The sequence below is a fragment of the Delphinus delphis genome, chromosome 12 (genome assembly GCF_949987515.2).
Source record: "Delphinus delphis chromosome 12, mDelDel1.2, whole genome shotgun sequence".
NCBI lineage: Eukaryota > Metazoa > Chordata > Mammalia > Artiodactyla > Delphinidae > Delphinus > Delphinus delphis.
Window position 1 is genome coordinate 58,589,438 of NC_082694.2, and position 20,746 is coordinate 58,610,183.

The 20,746-nt window shown below is 43.3% G+C and overlaps 1 protein-coding gene across 10 annotated transcripts in view; it reads right to left on the reverse strand.

Annotated features, from left to right (window-relative positions):
- Positions 1-5,018: 5,018 nt before the first annotated feature.
- The window catches only part of TMEM178A (transmembrane protein 178A), a 248,614-nt gene continuing 232,886 nt past the window's right edge, over positions 5,019-20,746 (reverse strand). For 6 of the 10 annotated variants that reach the window (XM_060026765.1, XM_060026764.1, XM_060026766.1 and 3 more), the window contains 3 exons: positions 19,283-19,396; positions 16,363-16,505; positions 5,030-6,224 (listed from right to left, as the gene is read on the reverse strand). In XM_060026765.1, coding sequence (XP_059882748.1) covers positions 5,983-6,224; positions 16,363-16,505; positions 19,283-19,296 — 399 coding nt within the window. In that variant the 5' untranslated portion in view covers positions 19,297-19,396 and the 3' untranslated portion in view covers positions 5,030-5,982. Of the gene's footprint in view, positions 6,225-16,362; positions 16,506-19,282; positions 19,397-20,746 lie in introns of all 10 variants that reach the window. The other 4 variants (XM_060026769.2, XM_060026770.2, XM_060026762.1 and 1 more) reach the window with 3 other exon arrangements.

Genomic DNA, 20,746 nt, shown 5'->3' on the forward strand with positions numbered 1-20,746 from the left:
GGCTATCTTGGAAATCTCGCCTACACCACTGCCCCCCTGGCTCTTGCCACTGCATTCCTGTCTGCAGAGAGGCCCTGACAAAAGTCCATGTGTAGCCCAAGGTCTTACACATAGCAGGCAATATTTACAGTACATGCTGACAAGAGAAAAAAATAGGAAATAAAGACAGAAATGTATCTTACTTTTTAGCCAACCAATTTGTTTTCCTCTTAAGGTTGCTATAAGAAGACATGTTCTATGAGGTTTTAGAACAATTAGAAATCTTGCTTTGAAGCATGGCAAAATATAGGTTGTATATAAAGAGGAAGTATGTTGGATAGCCATGTTCCCAGTATGCAGTGGGGTGCCCTGAGTGTCTTCAAGCATTTGTGGTTGTCCTACAGCAAGAAGAACTTCCAGTCAAAGGACAGGGCCTGGGGAAATTCAAATAATGCAATTTCAAAGGGTTAGGACTTTCCCGGTGGCGCAGTGGTTAAGAATCCGCCTGCTAATGCAGGGGACACGGGTTCGATCCCTGGTCCGGGAAGATGCCGCAGAGCAACTAAGACCGTGCGCCACAACTACTGAGTCTGCGCTCTAGAGCCCGCAAGCCACAACTACTGAGCCCGTGCACCACAGCTACTGAAGCCCGCATTCCTAGAGCTGGTGCTCTGCAACAAGAGAAGCCCACGCGCCTAAACGAAGAGCATCCCCTGCTCACTGCAACTAAAGCCCACGTGTAGCAACGCAGACCCAGTGCAGCCAAAAATTAAAACATAAATTAATTTTTTAAAATAAAATAAAATAAAAGGGTTCTTGGTCAGTAAAGGTATTTGCTTTCAAAGGAAATCCTTTCTGAAGCACTCCTTTCAGAATTCCAATTAGAGATTTGAGACATATCGGCGCATAAATGGAAGAGCTTTAAATTGTAGAACAATATTGAGGTTACTAACATAATACTGTTTGAGCCATCAAATAAACGTTCCACAGTACTTAGTTCATAACACTTTTCAAGTTATATCTGTGTTAGTGTGTGTTAATAGTCCCTTTAATTATTCTAATGAGACCTCCTTGCTTGCCAAGCTAGATTCTCATTCCATTTAGCCTGTTACGCTACCGTTCATTTTCTCATGGGTTCCCTAAAATTGGTGGTAAGGGAGTCAGTTCTGTCCAGGGCAGCGGATAGTTTGTCTCTGTGACTCTGAATTCACGCATTTCTTCCACAAAGGTTTATGAGCACCTGTTGGGTTCCAGGACTAAACCCTGGAGACAAAACTCAACCAAGACACAGTTTACACCTTGCAAGAAGAGTCTATGATCCAGTTAGGGGTGAGCAGGTGATTAGCATGCAGAGTGCAATTGGGCAGGAAAGGGGTTAAAGCAGGGGAGTGTGCTCAAGCCTGGCTTCTAGGAGTGTTGTGTTGAAGCTGAGACACAAGGAAAAGTCAGCAGGAGCCAGGAAGAGTAAGAGCAGGTGTCCCAGCTCAGAGGAAACAGCCTGAGAAAGACCTGGCGGCGTTAGCACCCCATACGCACTGGCCTCCACTGGGTAGGTTACCTTGACCTTGTGGCCTGAGCCTCCAGGATCCCAGGTCCCTCTTCATTCTTAGCTCAGATAACCTTAGGAACCAGGTTCCCTTGCTCGGGTGACTGAGGCGTACTTGTGCAGTACACCTTTGTGTTCTCAGATTTCAGTTTCAACTGGGAAATCTTCGAGAGGCAAACTCATCCCCCACCACCACAAAAAAAGTTAATAATGTACTTTTTATGTTACTGAGGATAGATTCAAATAAAATGATATGAAGTGAAATATACAGCCAATGAAAACCTAAGTCAAAAGAAACTTATTTTAATAACTGGGTTCAACTACTTTAATCTGGGATTTATGAAACCATGTGGGGCTTGAAAGGGTGACTTGACTTTTTTACTTGTATTGTACTGAATTTTACTAGAATAAGCTTCACAGGGGCAAGAACCTCGGTCTGTTTTGCTTCATGGATGTTTCCCAAGTGCCTAGAATACCACTTGGCACACAGTAGGAATTCAATAAATATTTGTTGACAGATACAAGGACTTTTATGGAGAAATTACATTCTGGGGAAGTTTCCTACATCCTGGACCCTTGATTCTCAAGGGTCCATGGTGCTGTAAAGAAGGAGGGGGTAGGGTTCCCTTGGAGTGGGCAGCAATGTTCTAACATTGCAAATAAACCAAAAGTGACATTGGTAAGAGGCGGGGCCTATGGGGCCTATGGTTGTCTCATCAAGGATTTGGGTAGAGCTCTTTTTTGGTAAATGTTGTCTATATATGGCAGATGGACATGAGTCTTAGTCTATAAACTCAGGTGTCCTGTAAATCCAGTTACTTTCTATTCAGTCGTTTCTTGTGGGTTTAGAGGGAATTAGCCCTCATTCATTACTGCAGACACACACACAGCTGTACCAATGTCCCTGGACCTTCCAAGGGTCAGACTGGCTGCCACTGAGAAGCCCATTATTCCAAGGCTTGGTCCTTCCCAGCCCATTGATTCTGCTGCTCTGAAACCATGGTTGGGTCATGAGAGCCACTGTACCAAGGGCTCCAGTATCTCTGGACACCCCATATAGCCATCCTTGCCGAGGTCCTGATAACCTCAAGAAATGCATGGACCCAGCTAATCACAGAACTGCCATCCTTTTTCTTTCCAGTCTCCAGGATGCCCTTAAGTACTTCTAGCCTACAAAGTCAGCCCTCTGGCCTATCCTCCCTTCAGGGCCCAATGCATCCTCACTTCAAGGAGATCAGCTACCCCTGCCTTCTGCCCTGCAAAAAATGCCCAAGGCAAAAAACAACAACAACAACAAAAAAAACACAGCCTGGCTATAGGCATGCAACTAGAATTGGGACAGAGAAAACATAGGAAGAACAAACAAATTATCTCAATGAATTCTTCTGCTCATGCAGTACTGTGCAGCCATTTCAATTACTCCTCATTTGCAAGCCAATTAAGAAAACACCCCTAAGAGAAGCCTAAGGACTGGGAACCAAATGCAAGACTGGCAACATTTACAACTCTGTGAAATGTAAATAGAAAGCAAGGAAGCTTGCTCTGAGCTCACTTTGGCTGAAAGGCAGGGAAGCTCTGTTCTCGCCAACACACACTTGAATCCGAAGTGAACTCCCCTGGCTTCTGGGCAAATCTTTCTGGTGTGTGAACCCTTCAACCTTCTGTCATTCCGAGGCTCTCTTCCACTCACACCTCAAACCCCTGGGAAGCTTCTCAGAAACTTCAAAAGTCACTCACTCAGACGCTGCTTTGGTGGTTGGAATATAAATGCTCAAGAGTCTTGACATCTTCTATGGGGAATCTTTAAAGAAAACTTCAAAGAAACAGCTCTCCTGCTTTGAAAAGTAAGTAATAAATGAAAGTAATAAATGAAAATAATTGCTCCTTTCTCTATGTCTCTGATCTCATCCAGAGGGATGGGTTTATTAAACAGGCCGGAGAGATTGCCAGGGAATACAGCCACAGGCCTTGGTGAGAGCTTGTGTGGTCACCGGGATCACCTAACCTCTTCCAAAAGGCTTACGTAACAATATGTGGACACCGTCACTTGGAAACCAGGCTTGATTTTTGGGTGGGGGTAGGTAGATTATCATTATCCTTTTACAAGTACCAAATCAGGTTTTATAATGAAGGGGAAAAAAGCATTTTTTTTTTGCTTTTGTTTTTTGCGGTACGCGGGCCTCTCACTGTTGTGGCCTCTCCCGCTGCGGAGCACAGGCTCCGAACGCACAGGCTCAGCGGCCATGGCTCACGGGCCCAGCCGCTCCGCGGCGTGTGGGATCCTCCTGGACCAGAGCACGAACCCGTGTCCCCGGCATCGGTAGGCGGACTCTCAACCACTGCGCCACCAGGGAAACCCGGAAAAAAACATTTTTTATTAGATTAAAGTCTGAAGCACTGTTATACTTCTGGTGTAGCACCTTCCCTCTTTTACAGATCATCTTTCTCGTGCGTACAATACAGGATAATGATGGAGTTAAAAGGAAAAGCGTAGAAGTTAGCTAGTGCCCACCCTTCCATTTAAAGATAAAGAAATACCATGGAAGGGTTTTAATTTTGTCCTACACCCACGCGTCGAAAAAAATGAAGCAAATGTTCTGAGTCTGCCCTTCAGCTTCATTATCAGTAAAATGGAAGAAGAGTTACCTACCTGTATGGTCAGGCCGCCCCAGATGGTTCTTCTCTTGCTCTTTGTACATTCTCTGCTCAACTCAACCAGTCCCTGCTTCACCTACACCCTTCTCACAGGAATGTGCTCGCCTCCTGACCCTTAGGCCAGAAGGGCTCCACCTGCTAGTTTATTAAAGTGAAACAAATGCCCTCGTGATAGTCTTAACCTGAGGGGCTGCTGGTTTCCTTGGTAACTGATGAGCCAACCTGACATCAATTCCCCCTATAAATGGGGGAATTCCTCCTTCTCCCCCAGGTAGCAGAGTGCTGCCACGTCCTGCCTGCCGTCTATGGTGGGGTGTCCCTCCAGGACCTTTTGCTTCAGATGTGTAAGATCCCCTATCCAGTAAACAATTGATGTCTCTGTCGCTGTCTCTGGGCTCTTTCTTTGGTCTTGAGGCCGGGCATCCACAAGGCTTGCAGGCCTGCAGGGTGCAGCCCAACACTACCTCATAGAGCTTTTGAGAGGATTAAATGCAATTATACCTGGAAAAAACAGAGCCCCGTTACTGGCACACAGTAAGTGCTAAGTAAATATTAGCTATCAAGGAGATAACTGTAGCTCTGGCCCAGTACAGTGGCTCTAAATCCCAAATGAATAGCAGAATTATGAGATTTTTTTTTTTGAAAAATACTCAAGCCCAGGCCCAGCTGCAGACATTCTAAGTCAATTGGTCTGGGGTGGGGCCCAGTTCAGGCACAGGTGAAGATGATTAACCAGGTGATCGGATGTGCAGCCAAGGCTGAAACCCACTGGGGTAGGAGGTCCAAGGATACGGCCAGAGACTGAATCCTTATCAGTGGCTAAATACCAGGCAGATGGTAAACACAGACGAAGAGGGAGAGAAGAAAACTCAAAATACTATGGTAAGGTTTTAAAAGAAGCTTGGAAAATGATCTCGATTGTCAAGAGTATGTGTGTGATTGCTACAAATGATAAATAAAAATGACCAACCTAATTGAGATGAAGCAAGTCTCTTAAAAACAAAGAGTTCTCACCTGTCCGAATGGCTAGGGAGACCTACTGCCACGGCTGAAAGACAGGAAAACACACCCAGATTAACAAGGGGGCAGTCATTTAATGCAGAAATCCAGTTAACGTAAAGAGACAGGTCGAACGACAGATATGACTTCCCACAATACTGCATAGCATTACAGGTTAGCTCTTCCAGGGTTGATCTGTTTCTCTTATGATTTTGATTCCAGTACAAAGATGGAGAAGAGACTTCAATTAAAAATAAATAAGGCAACAGAAGAATCTCCCTGTGACAAAAAACATCCACAAATAATGCACAAATGTTTGGTGCTGACACAACAAGACACCACTAGGACAAGTTCTGAAGGTGCTGCATTAAATTTAACAAGCATGGTACAATGACAAGAAAATTATACTCGCTTTGTCATGAATCCTTTTGCAAATAGAAATGACTCTCGGGTAATTGTTATGTACAAACTCTCTGAAATAAATGGCAATCATACAAATTTTTCCATTGCGGTTTCCTCTTTTTCTGAACCCAGAAATGTTCCACGGCTCTGCTCCCTACTCCTCGCCGTCAAAGCATAAATAGTCATTAAAGCACTTGAATCCACAGTAGTCTTGTCCTTAGAAAGGATGGAGGTTCTGCATGATTTGACATCAGTCATCCAGAAGGGGCTGGCAGGCAACAGGCTGGAATGTACAAGACCGATTTTGTGCTTGGGATCCTGACTCAGGCTCTGCTCCGTCCCCTTCAAGGTTCGTCCGCGCTGTGGACGGGCCACCAAGCAGTGGACTTGAGTATGGACAGTCATACCGTGGAGTCCCTGCCAGACTTTAGATGTGCAATCTTGGTCCGGCTAATAAATGGGTAAGCGATGCAGAGACCTCCAGCTGCCACAATAAAGCCTAAACTGCACCAGGCACAAAAGATAGACCAGCTGTAGCCATGTTCCACATCATCAGGCAGGCTATAAATGAGCTTCGGGACCCGGTTCAGATCATAGGAGATGCTGGCGGCGTAAGTGCAGAGGGAAATGGTGCAAAATATTCCTATAAATAATACAAAGAGAGCAGGGTGATGGGTTACGGTTTTGCCTGCTACAAGGCAAATGCCAGACAGGCCTTCGTGAACATCAGATCAACAGATGAGATGATGAATCCAAACGGATAAAGGATGGACAATTCTTTCAGTTGAGTTACTTCATTCAACAAACATTGGCAAAACCTTTATGTGCCAGACTGTATGCTAGGTTCTGGAGATATAGGAGTGAAAAAGATGGGAAAATGCTGATAACTTGAATTATTCAGAATTATCTCAATTAAATGGGTATGTATACATGAATTTTTTTTATTCTTAAAAACAACGTAGTAGAAATTTTAATTATTTTTAAGGAAAAAAATAATCACGCAAACCTAATACAAACCATTTTCATTTCCCTTTGTTCTACACCTGAGTTGACACAGTTTTAGATAGTTGCAATCATCATACCAAGTCTTTCTTTTTCAATTACCATTATCATTAGTATTTATCATGTTGCCTGATAATATCTTAAATGAATTTTTACAAGTTTTTTTTAAGGCACAGAGCCTGGCACATTCTAGGGCCTCAAAAATCACTTTTTTTTATAATGAATGGATAAAAAGATTTTAAATAATATAAATTAAATCCAGGATGTTGGAATTGTCGTAAAATAGCTGACATCATATATAGGGGATCTATAATTCAACCACTCAGAAAGCAGGTAATTTAGGTAGCCTAAGGAAAATGAACAGACCCCAAATTTTACTTTTTTATACCAACACGTTATATATAATTGTCCTTTCAGAACACTAAAATCAGCATTCTGATAAAAATGCTTCAAAAGCCCCAAACACAGGATTTTTACTACTCAAGGATGTAGATGCTTCTATTTCATCACAGTGGACCCCCAAGGCTGCTCCTTTTGTGGGGGGGGGGCATGGGATCACAGTGAGGCAGTTGCTGAGCTGAAGGTGGGTAATCAATACAAAAACTGGCACCCAGTCAAGTATCAGAATGTTCCATTCGGTTCCGAGTTCTACACATGTCTTTTTCATACTTTGGTTTATCCCTGTGTACAATGGAGGTTACAACCATTTGCTGACAAATTGCTTTGGTAGCCTTAGGGACCTATACAGCATCTCCATAGGAAACAGAGACACAGAATTGGGAACCGAAAGGAGAGGGCTAAAAGTAACAGATCGCCACACCCCTTTTTAATAGAGCTTTGGGGATCAGAAACACTAGCAGAAAAACAAACTCAGAGCAGGCAGCAACTGGGAGGAAATAAGGATCACCTTAATGTCATTTTTTTCCTTAACGTCATTTTTAAGTGCTAGAATTCTGCCTGCACTCAAATCACATAAGAACACATTGCCTGAATCCCTTTCCAAGTGTGCATTTAGAAATGTTTTAAATTAAAAGGACACTTGATCTGAGGTGATTTGATCTCTCCTACTCTTTGCCTAATTCTACTTTTAGACTCTAAAGTGATTCTGTTTTTCTAAAAAGGATAAAATCTTGTTTTCTTGCTCCAAATTGTTATGGTAAACACATCATTTTTTGAGTTCTCCAAAGGACGATCATGATGGAAATAATTCTTTCATGAAGGAATGGCACGGTCAAAAACAGAATACTCTGCTTTTTTCAAACCTTATGAACAGCAAATGTTCTTACATCTACATGAATGCTTCCACTGGCCAAAACAAAGACGGTGTTTATATATAACAAGGTCCTTCTAATGAATGCTGGTAGTAAGGCAGTTAGAAAAATGTGATCTCTGGAGTATCAAGAGGTAAAACAGAATAACAGAATAACCTGTTCACAGGAAAAACAACTCTTCTGCATTTAACTGTCTGCACACAGCTGAATACCTGAAAGTGAAGCTGTTTACAAGTAACATCGTTTTAATGACCTCTGAAAGCTTGAATTCAAACTAGGACTCTTAAGCATACTTTCGTGTCCAAATGCATTGGGCTGGGATGCAGGGAATATGTATTCTGGTCCCCAGCTCTACATCTAATCACTGTGTGACCTTGAAATTACCTAATCTCTCTGAGCTTCATCTAGGGGGAAAAAAAACTGGGGGATTTGGTTCCTCAAGTCCCTTGCAGTGGCAAATTTCTGTGACTCTGTTATTCCGTAATATGGCATTGAGCGAGGACATTTCCCAAAATTTCCTAGTAAATCTAGTACTCGGTATTATGCAGCTAAATAAAAACTTGAATGTCATGGATTTTTCTTTCTGCACATACTCTTTGGTTTTATACTAAACATTGATTTTATTAGCACCTCTCCCCTGCCAACTCCATAAAATTGCTTTTGGTGAAATGAATTTTAGCATAACAACACCAGTTCATGCTGAATAGAAAAAGATAAGAAAAACCTAAAACCTAACCTGAGGATTCAACCTCAGGATGAGTAGTTGTGCTTTCCCAGGGCACTTAGTTTGTGCTTACCTCATGGACACTGTGAATGATGTCACTAATAGAATGTCTTTTTTTGACCGAGTTGCCAGAGAGCTGAAACTCCCCTAAAGCTAAATTAGTGGCCCCCCAGGGGCAAAAACTGGGGACTTCATGGCATGCTTTTTGGCTACTAATCTCACCCTTGGATTCATCTTGCCCTACAAACCTGATTGCTCCTTTGTCTTATTTGTATCCCTTATTTGTATTTATTTTATCTTGAAATATTATATACATCTCTGTGCCACTTAAGTTATTTTAGGATTAGGGCATCGCCAAACCTTGAGGAAAACCTGCTTTATTTCCTTCTGCCTTTACTCACTCAGCTGAGATGGAGGGGTGGAGGAGGTTACGTGAGCCCATAAATATGCCTGATGTCTGCCCCTCCCCTTCCCACAAATGTCCCCAGAGACTGCTCTCCAAGGATATTTTTTCTCCCTCCAAGATGCTCCTGAAGTAGTTCTGAGTGAGAGAAAAGCAAAGATGAACCAAAGAGCATATCTAAGAATTTCCCCTTTCTGGACCCTCACATATCTAAGGAAGTTTGCAAACGCATAGCTGCCACAGCTGTTATCTGTGGGATGGGCAGGACTGTTTGATTATTACAGAGAAATGTAGCGAGAGGAGACAAAGCAGTGTTTCCAATGTAGGCAACTAGCTTTTGTAAAAGAGGCCTAACCTGTTCAAGATATCTTAATAAGGGGAAAGAAAAACCCTTCTAACTTTGAAGACACTAAGGAAAAGTGTTTAAAGGATGAAGACATCTTTGATGTAGCTAGATTAGTAGTCATAGGTCAGTTTTGATCCTGCGGAATTCTATTTTAGTTCCATATGCATGTCTTACAGTCCTCATGTGTATTAGTTTGCTCGGGCTGCCTTAACAAAGTAGCAGCAGACTGGATGGCTGAAACAACAGAAATTTACTTTATCACAATTCTGGAGACTAAAACTCTGAGATCAAGGTCCCAGCAGGGCTGGTCTCTTCCAAGGCCTCCCTCTTTAGCTTAAAGATGCTGGTCTTCTCCCTGTGCCTTCAGTCTTCCCTCTGTAACTATCTGTGCCCAAGTTTCCTCTTCTTTATGAGGACACCAATCGTACTGGATTATGGCCCTACCCTAATGACCTTATTTAGTTAGTTTAATCACCTCTTTAAAGACCCTGTCTCCAAATACAGTCACATTCTGAGGTTCTCGGGGGCTAGAACTTCAACATATGAATGGCAGGGCTGCAGAGCGGGCACACAATTCAGCCGATAACATTGTGCGTGCGTGCGTGCGTGCGTGCGCGCGTGCGTGTGTGAGAGAGAGAGAGAGAGAGAGAGAGAGAGAGAGAGAGAGAGAGAGAGTTTGTGTGTATGGTCAATGTATGAAGTATATTTCCATCCCTTTTACAGGCCTAAGCAAGATTTTACTATTTTAAGTGTTATTTAATCAGTTATTCAAGAATTATTTATAAGCATCTACTATGTTCCAGACCCAGTTCTGATTATGTTAGAGGTAGTTAAGTTGAATAAGTTCTTGATGGTCACAGCCATCATTGCTTTGACGCTGATGTGATCAGGAACCCCAAGTGTTCTTTCCACTCACTTTCCAGCATGCATGTCAGGGAAAAGGAGTAGAGACCCCTGGACTTCCTGTAAGTTCCACATGGAGCCTAATAGCACTGAGGACACGGAGTGTGCAAAACCTGCTTAAGAAAACTGAGTTCTGCAATACAGTGAGTTCTACACACCTAAGAATCAGTTCATCCTAAATCACCTCCTGTAGGATTTACCTAGATGGCAAGTTATTTCCGATAATGTTGCTTTCTTGTCAGTAGCAATCTAGTTAATGCAAGATATGGGATGAGGGCATGGAAAGATAAGGTACCAGCCTTGCATTTCAAAAGTTCAAAATCTAATGGTCATTCCTGAAAAGCCACGAGGAGAGAGGTCACCTCTCCTCCCTTCTTCTCTTAGACATTTCCTTCCCTTTCCCTTCTCCCCTGACCAGCCAGGAGTTCCCTTGGGCTACCACCACTGATACTCTTCAGCCCAGCTGGTGGCGCCAGGGGAGAGGGGTTTATAAGTCCCAAACTCAGTCCTGGCTACCGCTGGTAGCATCTTCAAAAGGGTGAGTAACTACTTGTTCTGAAGAGCGCTGTACGCGGCGACTTTTCTTATAAAATATTAAAAGGTGTTCCGCCAAAGTTCCTCATTAGAAGATACAGTGATATCACAGAATTACAAGACCGGAAAGGATATTTCTGGATCAGAAGAGAAATAAATGTATGCTGCCATCCCAGATCATCAACCTAATTTCCTTCCCTAAACTTCATGGTGCCTATGGCCAGCTGGTAGGGTGTAGTTAGGGTAACGGCCCACTCTTTTGACCATCCTCTTTTGATGTGCTTGAAAGGCGGAAAGGAGTGGAAGTTGCTTCACCCTGGTTAGCCTGCTTGATAAACATAGCTGCAACACCCACAGACATAAACATTGATTTTTTTTTTTTTTTCACTCCTTCAAAAGACGGCCTGCCCATCATTCTGGCCTCTTTGCAATTCCAGAAAAAAACCGCCTCAAGCTAATTTTCACACAGATTGCTCAAAAAGCCATTGCTAAGTTGCCTTAACTAAATGACTGGGCAGGACTAATAGAGACAGAAAACACTTTTTAAAAAAATCAAATACAAGACCCACAATCTGCAATTAACTAAATCTGAAAAGCATCTGATCTTTTTCCCAAAGATTGCAGCAATCTCACCGACCGGCAAATCTGGCCTGACGTGACATAGGCTATTTAGAGTCCTTACTGATCCCACCTAGTGTGAATATCCATGTGTTTGGCTGCAGAAATGTTAATGTATACTTGATTTCAGACCCTGCTCAGGGTGTTAGATAATATAGAATACATGCGCTATATTACCTTTCTAAAATAAAACTTAAAAATCCTGAATTCCAGGGACTTCCCTGGTGGTGCCGTGGTCAAGGGTCCACCTGCCAGTGCAGGGAACCGAGGTTCAAGCCCTGGTCCGGGAAGATCCACGGAACAACTAGGCCTGTGCGCCACAACTACTGAGCCTGCGCTCTAGAGCCCGTGAGCCACAACTACTGAGCCCATGCGCCTAGGGCCCATGCTCTGCAACAAGAGAAGCCACCGCAATGAGAAGCCCGCACACCACAACAAAGAGTAGCCCCCGCTCACCACAACTAGAGAAAGCCCGCGCTCAACAACAAAGACCCAAGGCAGCCAAAAATAAATAAACTAAAAAAAAAAAAAAAAAAAAATCCTGAATTCCAAAATGCACCTGGTCCCAAGGGCTTCAGATACAGCATTAAGGACCTGTAGTTTTAGATCATAATCAGTGGATACCCTAGAGAATTCAATACACCTACAGAGGAGTCTTTGTTTTAATTTGAATGTATTGAAGCAAAACAATGGGTGGCCTAGCGTGGGTGTTACCGGTCCCTGAGCTTTGCTGGGGCAGCCTGGGCTGTCTCTTCTTTCTCTACTGACCCGAAGGCCCTGCCTCGTAGGCAGTGGCCACTCAGAGCACAGCCTATGAAGGGGAATGGAGGCCCACATCAAGGGAGGATCAAGCTTTATCCAATTTTTAAGACTCCCAGTATATTAAAGGGTAATTAAAACCCTACTACAGAGACATAAAAATTGTATTTAAAAATACTTGCATTGAATAAATTAACCTTTTAAAATATTTATATTCCTAACAAATGATAATCATCATACTAGCACAACAGCAATCTAATAGAATGCCTCATTTAAAGCTGATGGAAATGCTCACTCGCAGCGCAGGAGGCAGTGTGGTCTGGTAAAGGGCAGCCCCTCACTGTTGGATCATAAGTCTTATTCCCTTATCTCTGGATATGGCTCCGTGACGGTGTGTGTGTAACTTCAGAGGACATGAGGTCAAAAGGCTACATTTGAGGCTCTGTGCCCCTGGCCCTGCTGGAGGACCCCTTGAGAGGCCCCAGGGAATTAGGGATGGGAAGTGACAGTCAGCAGCCCTGCTGCTCCACGTGTGGGTAATCAAGAGCTGTCAGTAGGCAATAAGGCCTAAGGAGAGAGATTGTTTCCAAGTTTCCATTTTAACATCTCAAACTGTCACATCACTGATGATCTTCATTGAAGGTTTGGCTAATAAATTCAGGTAGAGAATGAAGATGCCAGCGCCTTAGAAGAGGCTAAGTTTAGCATCAAAAATCTGTGGGGTGATGCCGACTAAGACTGCTGAAGACACTTCTGCTTCATTAAAATCAATTCTTTTAACCCTATTTGCTCTCATCTCCTGCTGCTACGTGGGAAGGTCCTACAGCTAATTTATCTCATGCAATGGATTAACATAGTTATCTTGGTGTTTACAAAGGAAAGGGATTATTTGTAGTAGCAAAAATGAAACAAACCTCCCTAAATCCCACAGTAAGGGAACATAACGTGGCAAATCTACTCCATGGAAGAACATGCAGCTATTAAAAGCTATTACAAACCGAACACAGAACAATATAAGGCCACCGGGAACGCTTACGGTATGATGATAAATGGAAGCCCAGAAAACAAAATATTCAATACCTTCCATGTGATGATGGTGGCAAACATTTTTTCTTTCCTTTTTTTCTGTTGTTGTTTTTTTCTTTTAAATTTTTATTTTGAAATAATTGTAGATTCACATGCAGTTGAAAGAGATAACACGGTGAGATCCTGTATACCCTTCACCCAATCTCCCCGAATAGTAACGTCTTGCACAACTCTAGTATAATAGCACAACCAGGAAACTTACGATGATACAATCCACCCACCTTATTCCGATTGCACCACTTTTACATGCACTCACTCGCTTGTGTGTGTGTGCACTTAGTTCCACGGAATGTCACCACGTGGGCAGATTATGTGGCCACCATCACAGTCCAGACACAGACCATTTCCTTCGCAAGGATGCCCTGAGCTACCCTTTTAGAACCACAGCCACTTCTCTCCCTTTTGGTGTTGTCTTTAGTGAGACAAAGACTTGGGCAAGATTTGGTCCAGGATAAGGAAAATATTTTAACAACTAATTTTTCAGATAGTGAGATCTATAAGTGGGTTTTCCCTTTATTCCAAAAAAAAGCAAAAAAAAAAAAAAAAGCCAGTGTTATGTGGTAGGTCTGTCCACCCTTCCGGACTGGTCATCAAACTTCAAGTTTATAAGTTTAGGGTGTTTTGGGGTTGCAATGGGTTTTTGCTACTATGGCTATTGTTCTGCTTGTTTTGTTTTTAACAGTTGCACAGGGGCTTTTGATGATAAATCCTGCTGAGCCCCGAGCCAGTCTGGCCCAGAGTTACACAGATGGCTCAGGAATGAGGGCTGAGCAGGGGAAGGTGGGGCTGGCTTTGGAAACTCAGCTCCTAGCTCTCCTCTGAGCCAATGCAAGACTGAACTCCCATCCTCCTTTCATTTAAAACCAAACCAGCCCCTCTGCCTCCCAAGAAACGCTCACTGAGCCTGACTTTATGGTCCTGTGATTTATTTTCATGCCAACAATTGTTTGATATCTAAGAGCATCCTAAATTATTCATGCATTACCCACATTACAAGGGTCCTTTAAAAACTACTCCTACTGAGGCTTTTGTCTGGCCCTCAGCTCCTTTCATTTTCCTGAGGATGCTACGTGGGGCCTTTCCAGGGCTGGGGGGTCGTGAATACTTCTTTGATGTATATGAGGACAAGAGTTAGAAAAATGGGGGCCCAACTAATAAAGGAAGGGAAGAAAATGGGGGGAGATATTTCATGACCATTAAGCTTAAAGAAATCCCCTGGACAGCACAGGCCTCTATGACTCTTTGACACCCTCACCTGTTCATTCTACACCCTGGATTTTTTTTTTTAATATTTATTCATTTATTTATTTGGCCGTGCTGGGTCTTCGCTGCTGCACGCAGGCTCTTAATTGCGGCATGCGGGATCTAGTTCCCTGACCAGAGATCGAACCTGGACCCCCTGCATTGGGAGCGTGGAGTCTTAACCGCTGGACCACCAGGGAAGTCCCTACACTTTGGATTTTAATGAATCCTGTAGGCAGGCACCCTCCCAATGGCTGGTCTTGAAGGTTCAAATCCTCCTTCAAAACCTCAGAAACTAGAATTTTAGCCTCCCTGGGCTACAGTCCTGCAGCCTCTGTGTATTCACCCAAGTCTGGAAAACCTAAGTTGTTTTTCTGCTAAGAATTATTCAAAGGCCAAGTGACTTTTTTTTTTTTAATGCTCTGCCGGGACGCTTACAATGATCATCCGTTATTGCAGGTCACTGCTGGTTACAGCGCCATCTCATGGGGTCGGAAAGGCGCCGACAGGACTTAGAAAGAAGGAAGGACGTCTGTCTGTTAATTGGGTTACAGGAGCTGACTGGTTGACCAACCAGAAGGCAAAGCACCACCTACCTGTCAGCCCTGAAAGACAGAAAAAATGGTGCCAGTCACCAAGGGGTGCTGCCGCCTCCAGGGAACACGGGCTTGAGTGAGTGACCATGACAGCAAGCAGTGCTAGAAACCCCAGTTGTGGTCGCTTGAGTAACAGAACTCCAGAGAAGCAGGAATAAGCTTATTCAAAACGGCTATACATCTAGAGTGCTATTACCCCTGATGCTCAGCGTACTTTGTGAAACTGTTAACTTGGCATTCACTAATCACAGACACAATTTTCTGGGAAAAAGCGGGAGGAAAGATTTCTTCCCCGCAGCCACCTTCAGTCAATTTCAGCCATCAACTCAGCTGCTGACTCCTTCTTAGACAAAAATGTTCTTCACCCGACAATCGAAAAGACCATAGTCGTGTCTCCACACACCCCCTTCCAATCTCCTGATTTAACAGCAAGTCACTCCTCGGCGTAAAGCCTTCTGGTGGTTCCCACCACCCTTAGATTAAAATCCAAGCCCCTGCCTGCTTCTCCACCTCATGGGATACTGTCCTCTCCTTCCCTGCCCTCCGGCCACATTGGTCTCTCTGTGGCTCGAAACACATACGTCAAGCCATCCCTGCCTTAGGCCTTGGCACCGTTCCTTCCTCTGCCCGCAGCGCACTCCCTATGTGGAAGAGGGTCCCCTACACCACCTCCTTTACCGTCCTCACAGCTTTTATCGCTATCACAAATTATTGTTTGTGTCTCCCCACAACAGAAAGGGAGAAGGATTTTGTCTGCCTTAATCATTATGTGTCTTTAGTATGTAGAGAAGTGCCCGGTCCATAGTAAGTCCTCACAAAGTATCTGTGGAGTGAAATGAATGAATGTTTTGTATGTAAAAATGACACCAATGACTCCATCACTAAGAAATAGACTTTGAGTTGACCTTCAGCCCAGAGGCATGGGCTGTGCTGAGCTATTACCCTCTCCCGGAGGGCTCCTGAGAAGCAATGGCCCATGTTTGCCAAGAGTCCATGCCAGGGTTAGGGGCACAATAGGAAAGAATGGGACAGAAAAATCAGACCTGCCACATATGAAGATTAAACCCAAGACATTTCCATCTAACCTTGTAACGGGCCACAATGGGGTAATCAGGGCTGCGTTTTTAACACTGTTGTTTTCTTTAAATTCCGTATTGCCCACCAAAGCCAAATGACCTTCTGGTTGCTTTTCTCACAAGTGAAAACAAAATTAATGGATAGATAACAAAGTGAAGCTAGCCGCCTGCAGTGAGGCCTTTGCTTTTGCTGGGAGAGGTGTCAGAGGTGTTCCGCGTACCTGTCATGAGGAAAAGGAGTCCGGCCACATGCTGGGTCAGGCTTTCCTCCCAGAAGAAGCTGACCATGGCCACAATGCAGCCACAGAGCAGGACGGCCACAGCCATGCCCAGGAAGCCAGCAGTGATTCTTCTTAAATCTAATCTCAAAACACAAACATTCAAAATAATAAGCAGAAGAAGGAGAGTTATTGAAAATTCGAGAACGAAGAGCTTCGTATACATTGTGAAAACTAATAGGTTACATGGACAGGTGTAGGGTCTTCAGGGCCACGGCGATTTAGGAAATAAACTTCCTAGGTATTTCATAAGAGGACAGATGGGGTGTAACAAGTCGAGGGGTCAGCATCTACCCTCCCTGAGTCCATGGAGAAGTCCGTATCAAGTAGAAAATAGACCAGCGGACACCAGGGTAAACAAGGGTAAGAGGTAACAAGTTACTTAGTAAACTGAGAGTGAGGAAGGTTTGCAAAAGATCTTTATTATCCTCCAAAGAGCAACAGAATCATAGGTCACCACCACTGTAGTGGCTGTAATTAATCTGACTTTGGGGAAAGAGCGCACCAAGGATGCCAATTACTTTATTTTTAAGTTATACTTCCTCCTGCTGATTTTCAAAAAGGATTTGAGAAAGTGAAGGCAACTGTAGCTGAAATAGCGCCCAACATGCACATATAGGACATCTACTCATTAAGGCCCTCTTCCCTTAAACATAGGCCCTACAACCCAAGCTCCCAAGTACCCAGGTTAAGAAAAGGCTGTTCCCATGGGCCAAGCCCCACTGAACACACAAGAAGTTTGGTCTATCACAAAAACACGACTGTGATCACTGGGCCAGGAACCCAGGCCCTGGCCCACCTTCTAGGCCAAAGCAAGAGACGGACTGGCTAGATGTATGGGTACACTTCCACTCCAGTTGCCCACCCTCCTGCTATTTTGCTGTTTCTTTCTATTTCTCTCCCTCTTTTTTTTGAATGAAGCTAATTTTAAAAATCGTGAGCTAAATTTCTCTGATCCTTCTTAGAGCAACAGATCCCAAACATAAGTCTGCCGCTGAAGCCAGTGAACAGGTCTAGGCAAGGTGGACCATGCACTCCTGCACACACATGGAACCAAGACTAGAGGCACACCCCGCTGTGTGAGCGTGGGCTGCTCTGCGAAGGTGCCCAGGCAGCCCCCACCTCACTGTGTGTTCCTGTGGCCTCTGGCAACTCAGGATGATGTATACAGGGTGGATCACGGTAGCTTTCAGTCTTGCCCTTGTCACACATGGTCCATCCCTTTCTTTCCAAGGGATTTTTCATTTCTAGCTCAGAGCATCTAAACTGAAGCAGGGCATTGCAGCCTAGAAGGGGCAGTGTAGACCATCACAGAGCTAGGGGTCACGGGCACTGATCATTTAAAGGGGCTGTTTAATATTAAGGTGTAAGTCGTTTTGAGACATCCAGTGTAATCATAGCTCAGTCACCATTTTCTCACAACCTCCTAAACTCCCTGTGGTTCGAGTTTTATTTTCTATGGCCGTTAAAAGGCACAAGGTTCAGATATAATCCACATGGGATTTGCCTTAGTACGGGATATGCTAAGCTTATCTGGTAAACATGGTACAGATCACCAAGTGTGACTTTCTTGGAAAAAGCCATGCCTGAGCCTGCTGAAAGCATCTTTCCATGAGAACCTCAGAGAGAATTAAGAGGAGGATGCTCAGTACTGTCTTGCTGGGCAGTAACAGGGTACAAACTCTTAGAGTAAAGAGATAAGGCTCTTTTTCAGGACCCTGTGATGATCTTTTCTTGCCGAAAACCAGTGACTGTGTGGCTTTCTGCATAGATGATTAAGGCAAAGAACTCCAAACATACTCATAAAGAATGAAGATGTAAGAAGACTTAGATAAGGCTCTAACTAAGATCTGCTGAGAAATGACCATTAAGATCAGCCAGCAAGAGAAAATTTTCAGGAAGTGATACTACTCAGAAATAAGCCACATTTTAGCCAATGACTTTCCAAGTCCTAAATTTGCCGATCATAACATTTATAACATTACACCACTGCTGTGGGCAGTATCTTAAGAGCTTCCATTTACATCTTTGAGATGCAAAATAGAGCCCTTTGATCTGTAGAGAGACTTGACTTTACAAAATGAAACTCTACTTGGCTTCCTGTAGTGACTTTGGTCACCAAACAAGATCACTGAAGTCCTTGCGTTGATTGCATTGGAAATGACAATGTCAACCTCTCATTAGGGTAAACACTAAAAAGAATTAGGCCTAGTTTTTTGCTTTTCTGAATTATCTATCCCTAGGCAACATGAATCGACAGTTTTCAGGTAAATATCAGTCCTCTTTGGTGTCACACTGCACAATTCTTTCTACAGTTTCACATTTTCCTGATGGTAAAAAAGATAGTTCCTGCCATCGGGATGTGGAGATAACAGACACCTTCTGAGAAAATTACAACATATACTTATAAAGATATTTTAGCAGAAGTACCAAGGTCTGAGATAGACACAGTAACTAAAATGAATATTGGATAAAGAAAACTAAAATAACACACCTAAGGTATAGTCTCCTTGGTTTACTAAGATAAGCGCCAGATCAGGGCCTTGTACCACATGGTTTGGTAAAGACTGCTCTCAGGAGGTGGCTTGTATACCGATGCCACAAGGACAGACACGCTCGCGGCACTGTCTCACAAAGCCCCACGCCTGACTCTCACGCATCTGATCTGCAAACAAGTTGTGACCATGGCAGAGTGAAATGACTCTCTGAGTCTCTGACCAAGTCGGATGGGGCCCAGAGGCCCACGCAGGATCAGCACAGCATCTTTCAGTCCAAATCTGAAAGGGCTGGTGGGAAGGCTTTTTGTTCAGAAAGACACCATTTCCTCTCTGACCCTCTCTTACCCTTTCCCAGAAATACTCACGAAGCAGGTGCCATTCATCTTGCTGGATTGTCTTGGTCAAATTGAAAGGAATGTTTCGTAAGCGTATCGGCTGAGAAAAGTGGTACTTGATAGCTGTACATCGCTGTGCAATACCTTGAAGGAAATAAGAAATGTGATTTACTAGTCCATGCATTTGTAATAGAATTCTGGAAACTGAAGGCAGGACAATGCATCCTAAACTGGGTTGAAGGGGCAGGGGATAGGAATCTCTTGATTACTCTCATTAATAGAGACAAGTCAGAGTAGTAAAGACCCAAAACGTGAAATAATTTTTTAAATCATGTTTCATTTTTGAATGTATTAAATTTGATAAGAATCTAAACTCCCCTGATTATTTTTTCAATGTTGAATTTGTATGAACTAAACACAAAACTCCTCAAGGAGAAATGGCCTAAAAGTATACAGATGATTGGGAGAAATCAGCTTGGAATTTGAACACATAAATTTCACGCATCCAAATTTGATCCAACCTCAAACTGTCAAATGGGCTGAATCAAAAAGTATATCAGGAAGTGTGTTATTTGGAAACCAGAAGACATTTTTCAATAAAGAGCCTTCTACGTAGTGGTTTAAATAGTGATTAGGTCTCTAGACAGCCCACGAGAGCCTAAGTAGCCCTGCAGCAGCTGATATAATTCCTTAATACACATTTTACTGATCTGAATTCTAGGTTCTAAGACAACGGGTAATATTAAAAGTAGAAAGGAGAAAGAAATTTTTTCCTCCCTTTCCTGGTTGTATGCACAATATTTTGAAATGGGCAAGTATCCACTGCTTTATCTAGTATCTTTTCCTACCTTCCCTCTCAATCCATGCTTTTATTGCATAAATTAACACAGGCCTATTTTTCCCCTAAAGTCTTCTGAATCCCACGAAAGTATCTATCTTCCTGTCAAATTAAAATGAAACAAAACTTCCTTCTTTCCTTGTAAATCACCTTGGCCAGCTGTTTGGATAAATGCAATCTGATTAGATTAATTTTAAAAGAGCTGTGAGTAAATGTTAATCTTTTCGCTCCGGCAGCTGTTAAAAAATATTCTCATAGATGCCAATAAATCTCTAATTGGTGGAATTTGAGTAAATGTAATTAAAAAAGTGAAATTTTTAAAAACTCAGTCATTGAAAGGGGAGATTAGTATTTGAGCACAGTTGACATCATGAGCCACTTAGTCCCTGATGGGAAGGCACCTACAGGATCACCTCCCTTGTTTCTCAATCATCAGTATGCATAAGAATCACCTGGGGAGCTAGTTTAAAATGTAGACTCCTGGACCCAACCCAAGATACTCTGACTCAAAAGATATGGGATGGAGCCAGGAACCTGAGTTTTAACAAAACATCCCAAGTAATGCGGATGCAGGCAGCTAAGAAACTACCCAAGACTATCTCTGCTTTTTTGGAAGCTTTTTTTTTTTTCCCTTATGAAACCACAGATTCTCTAAA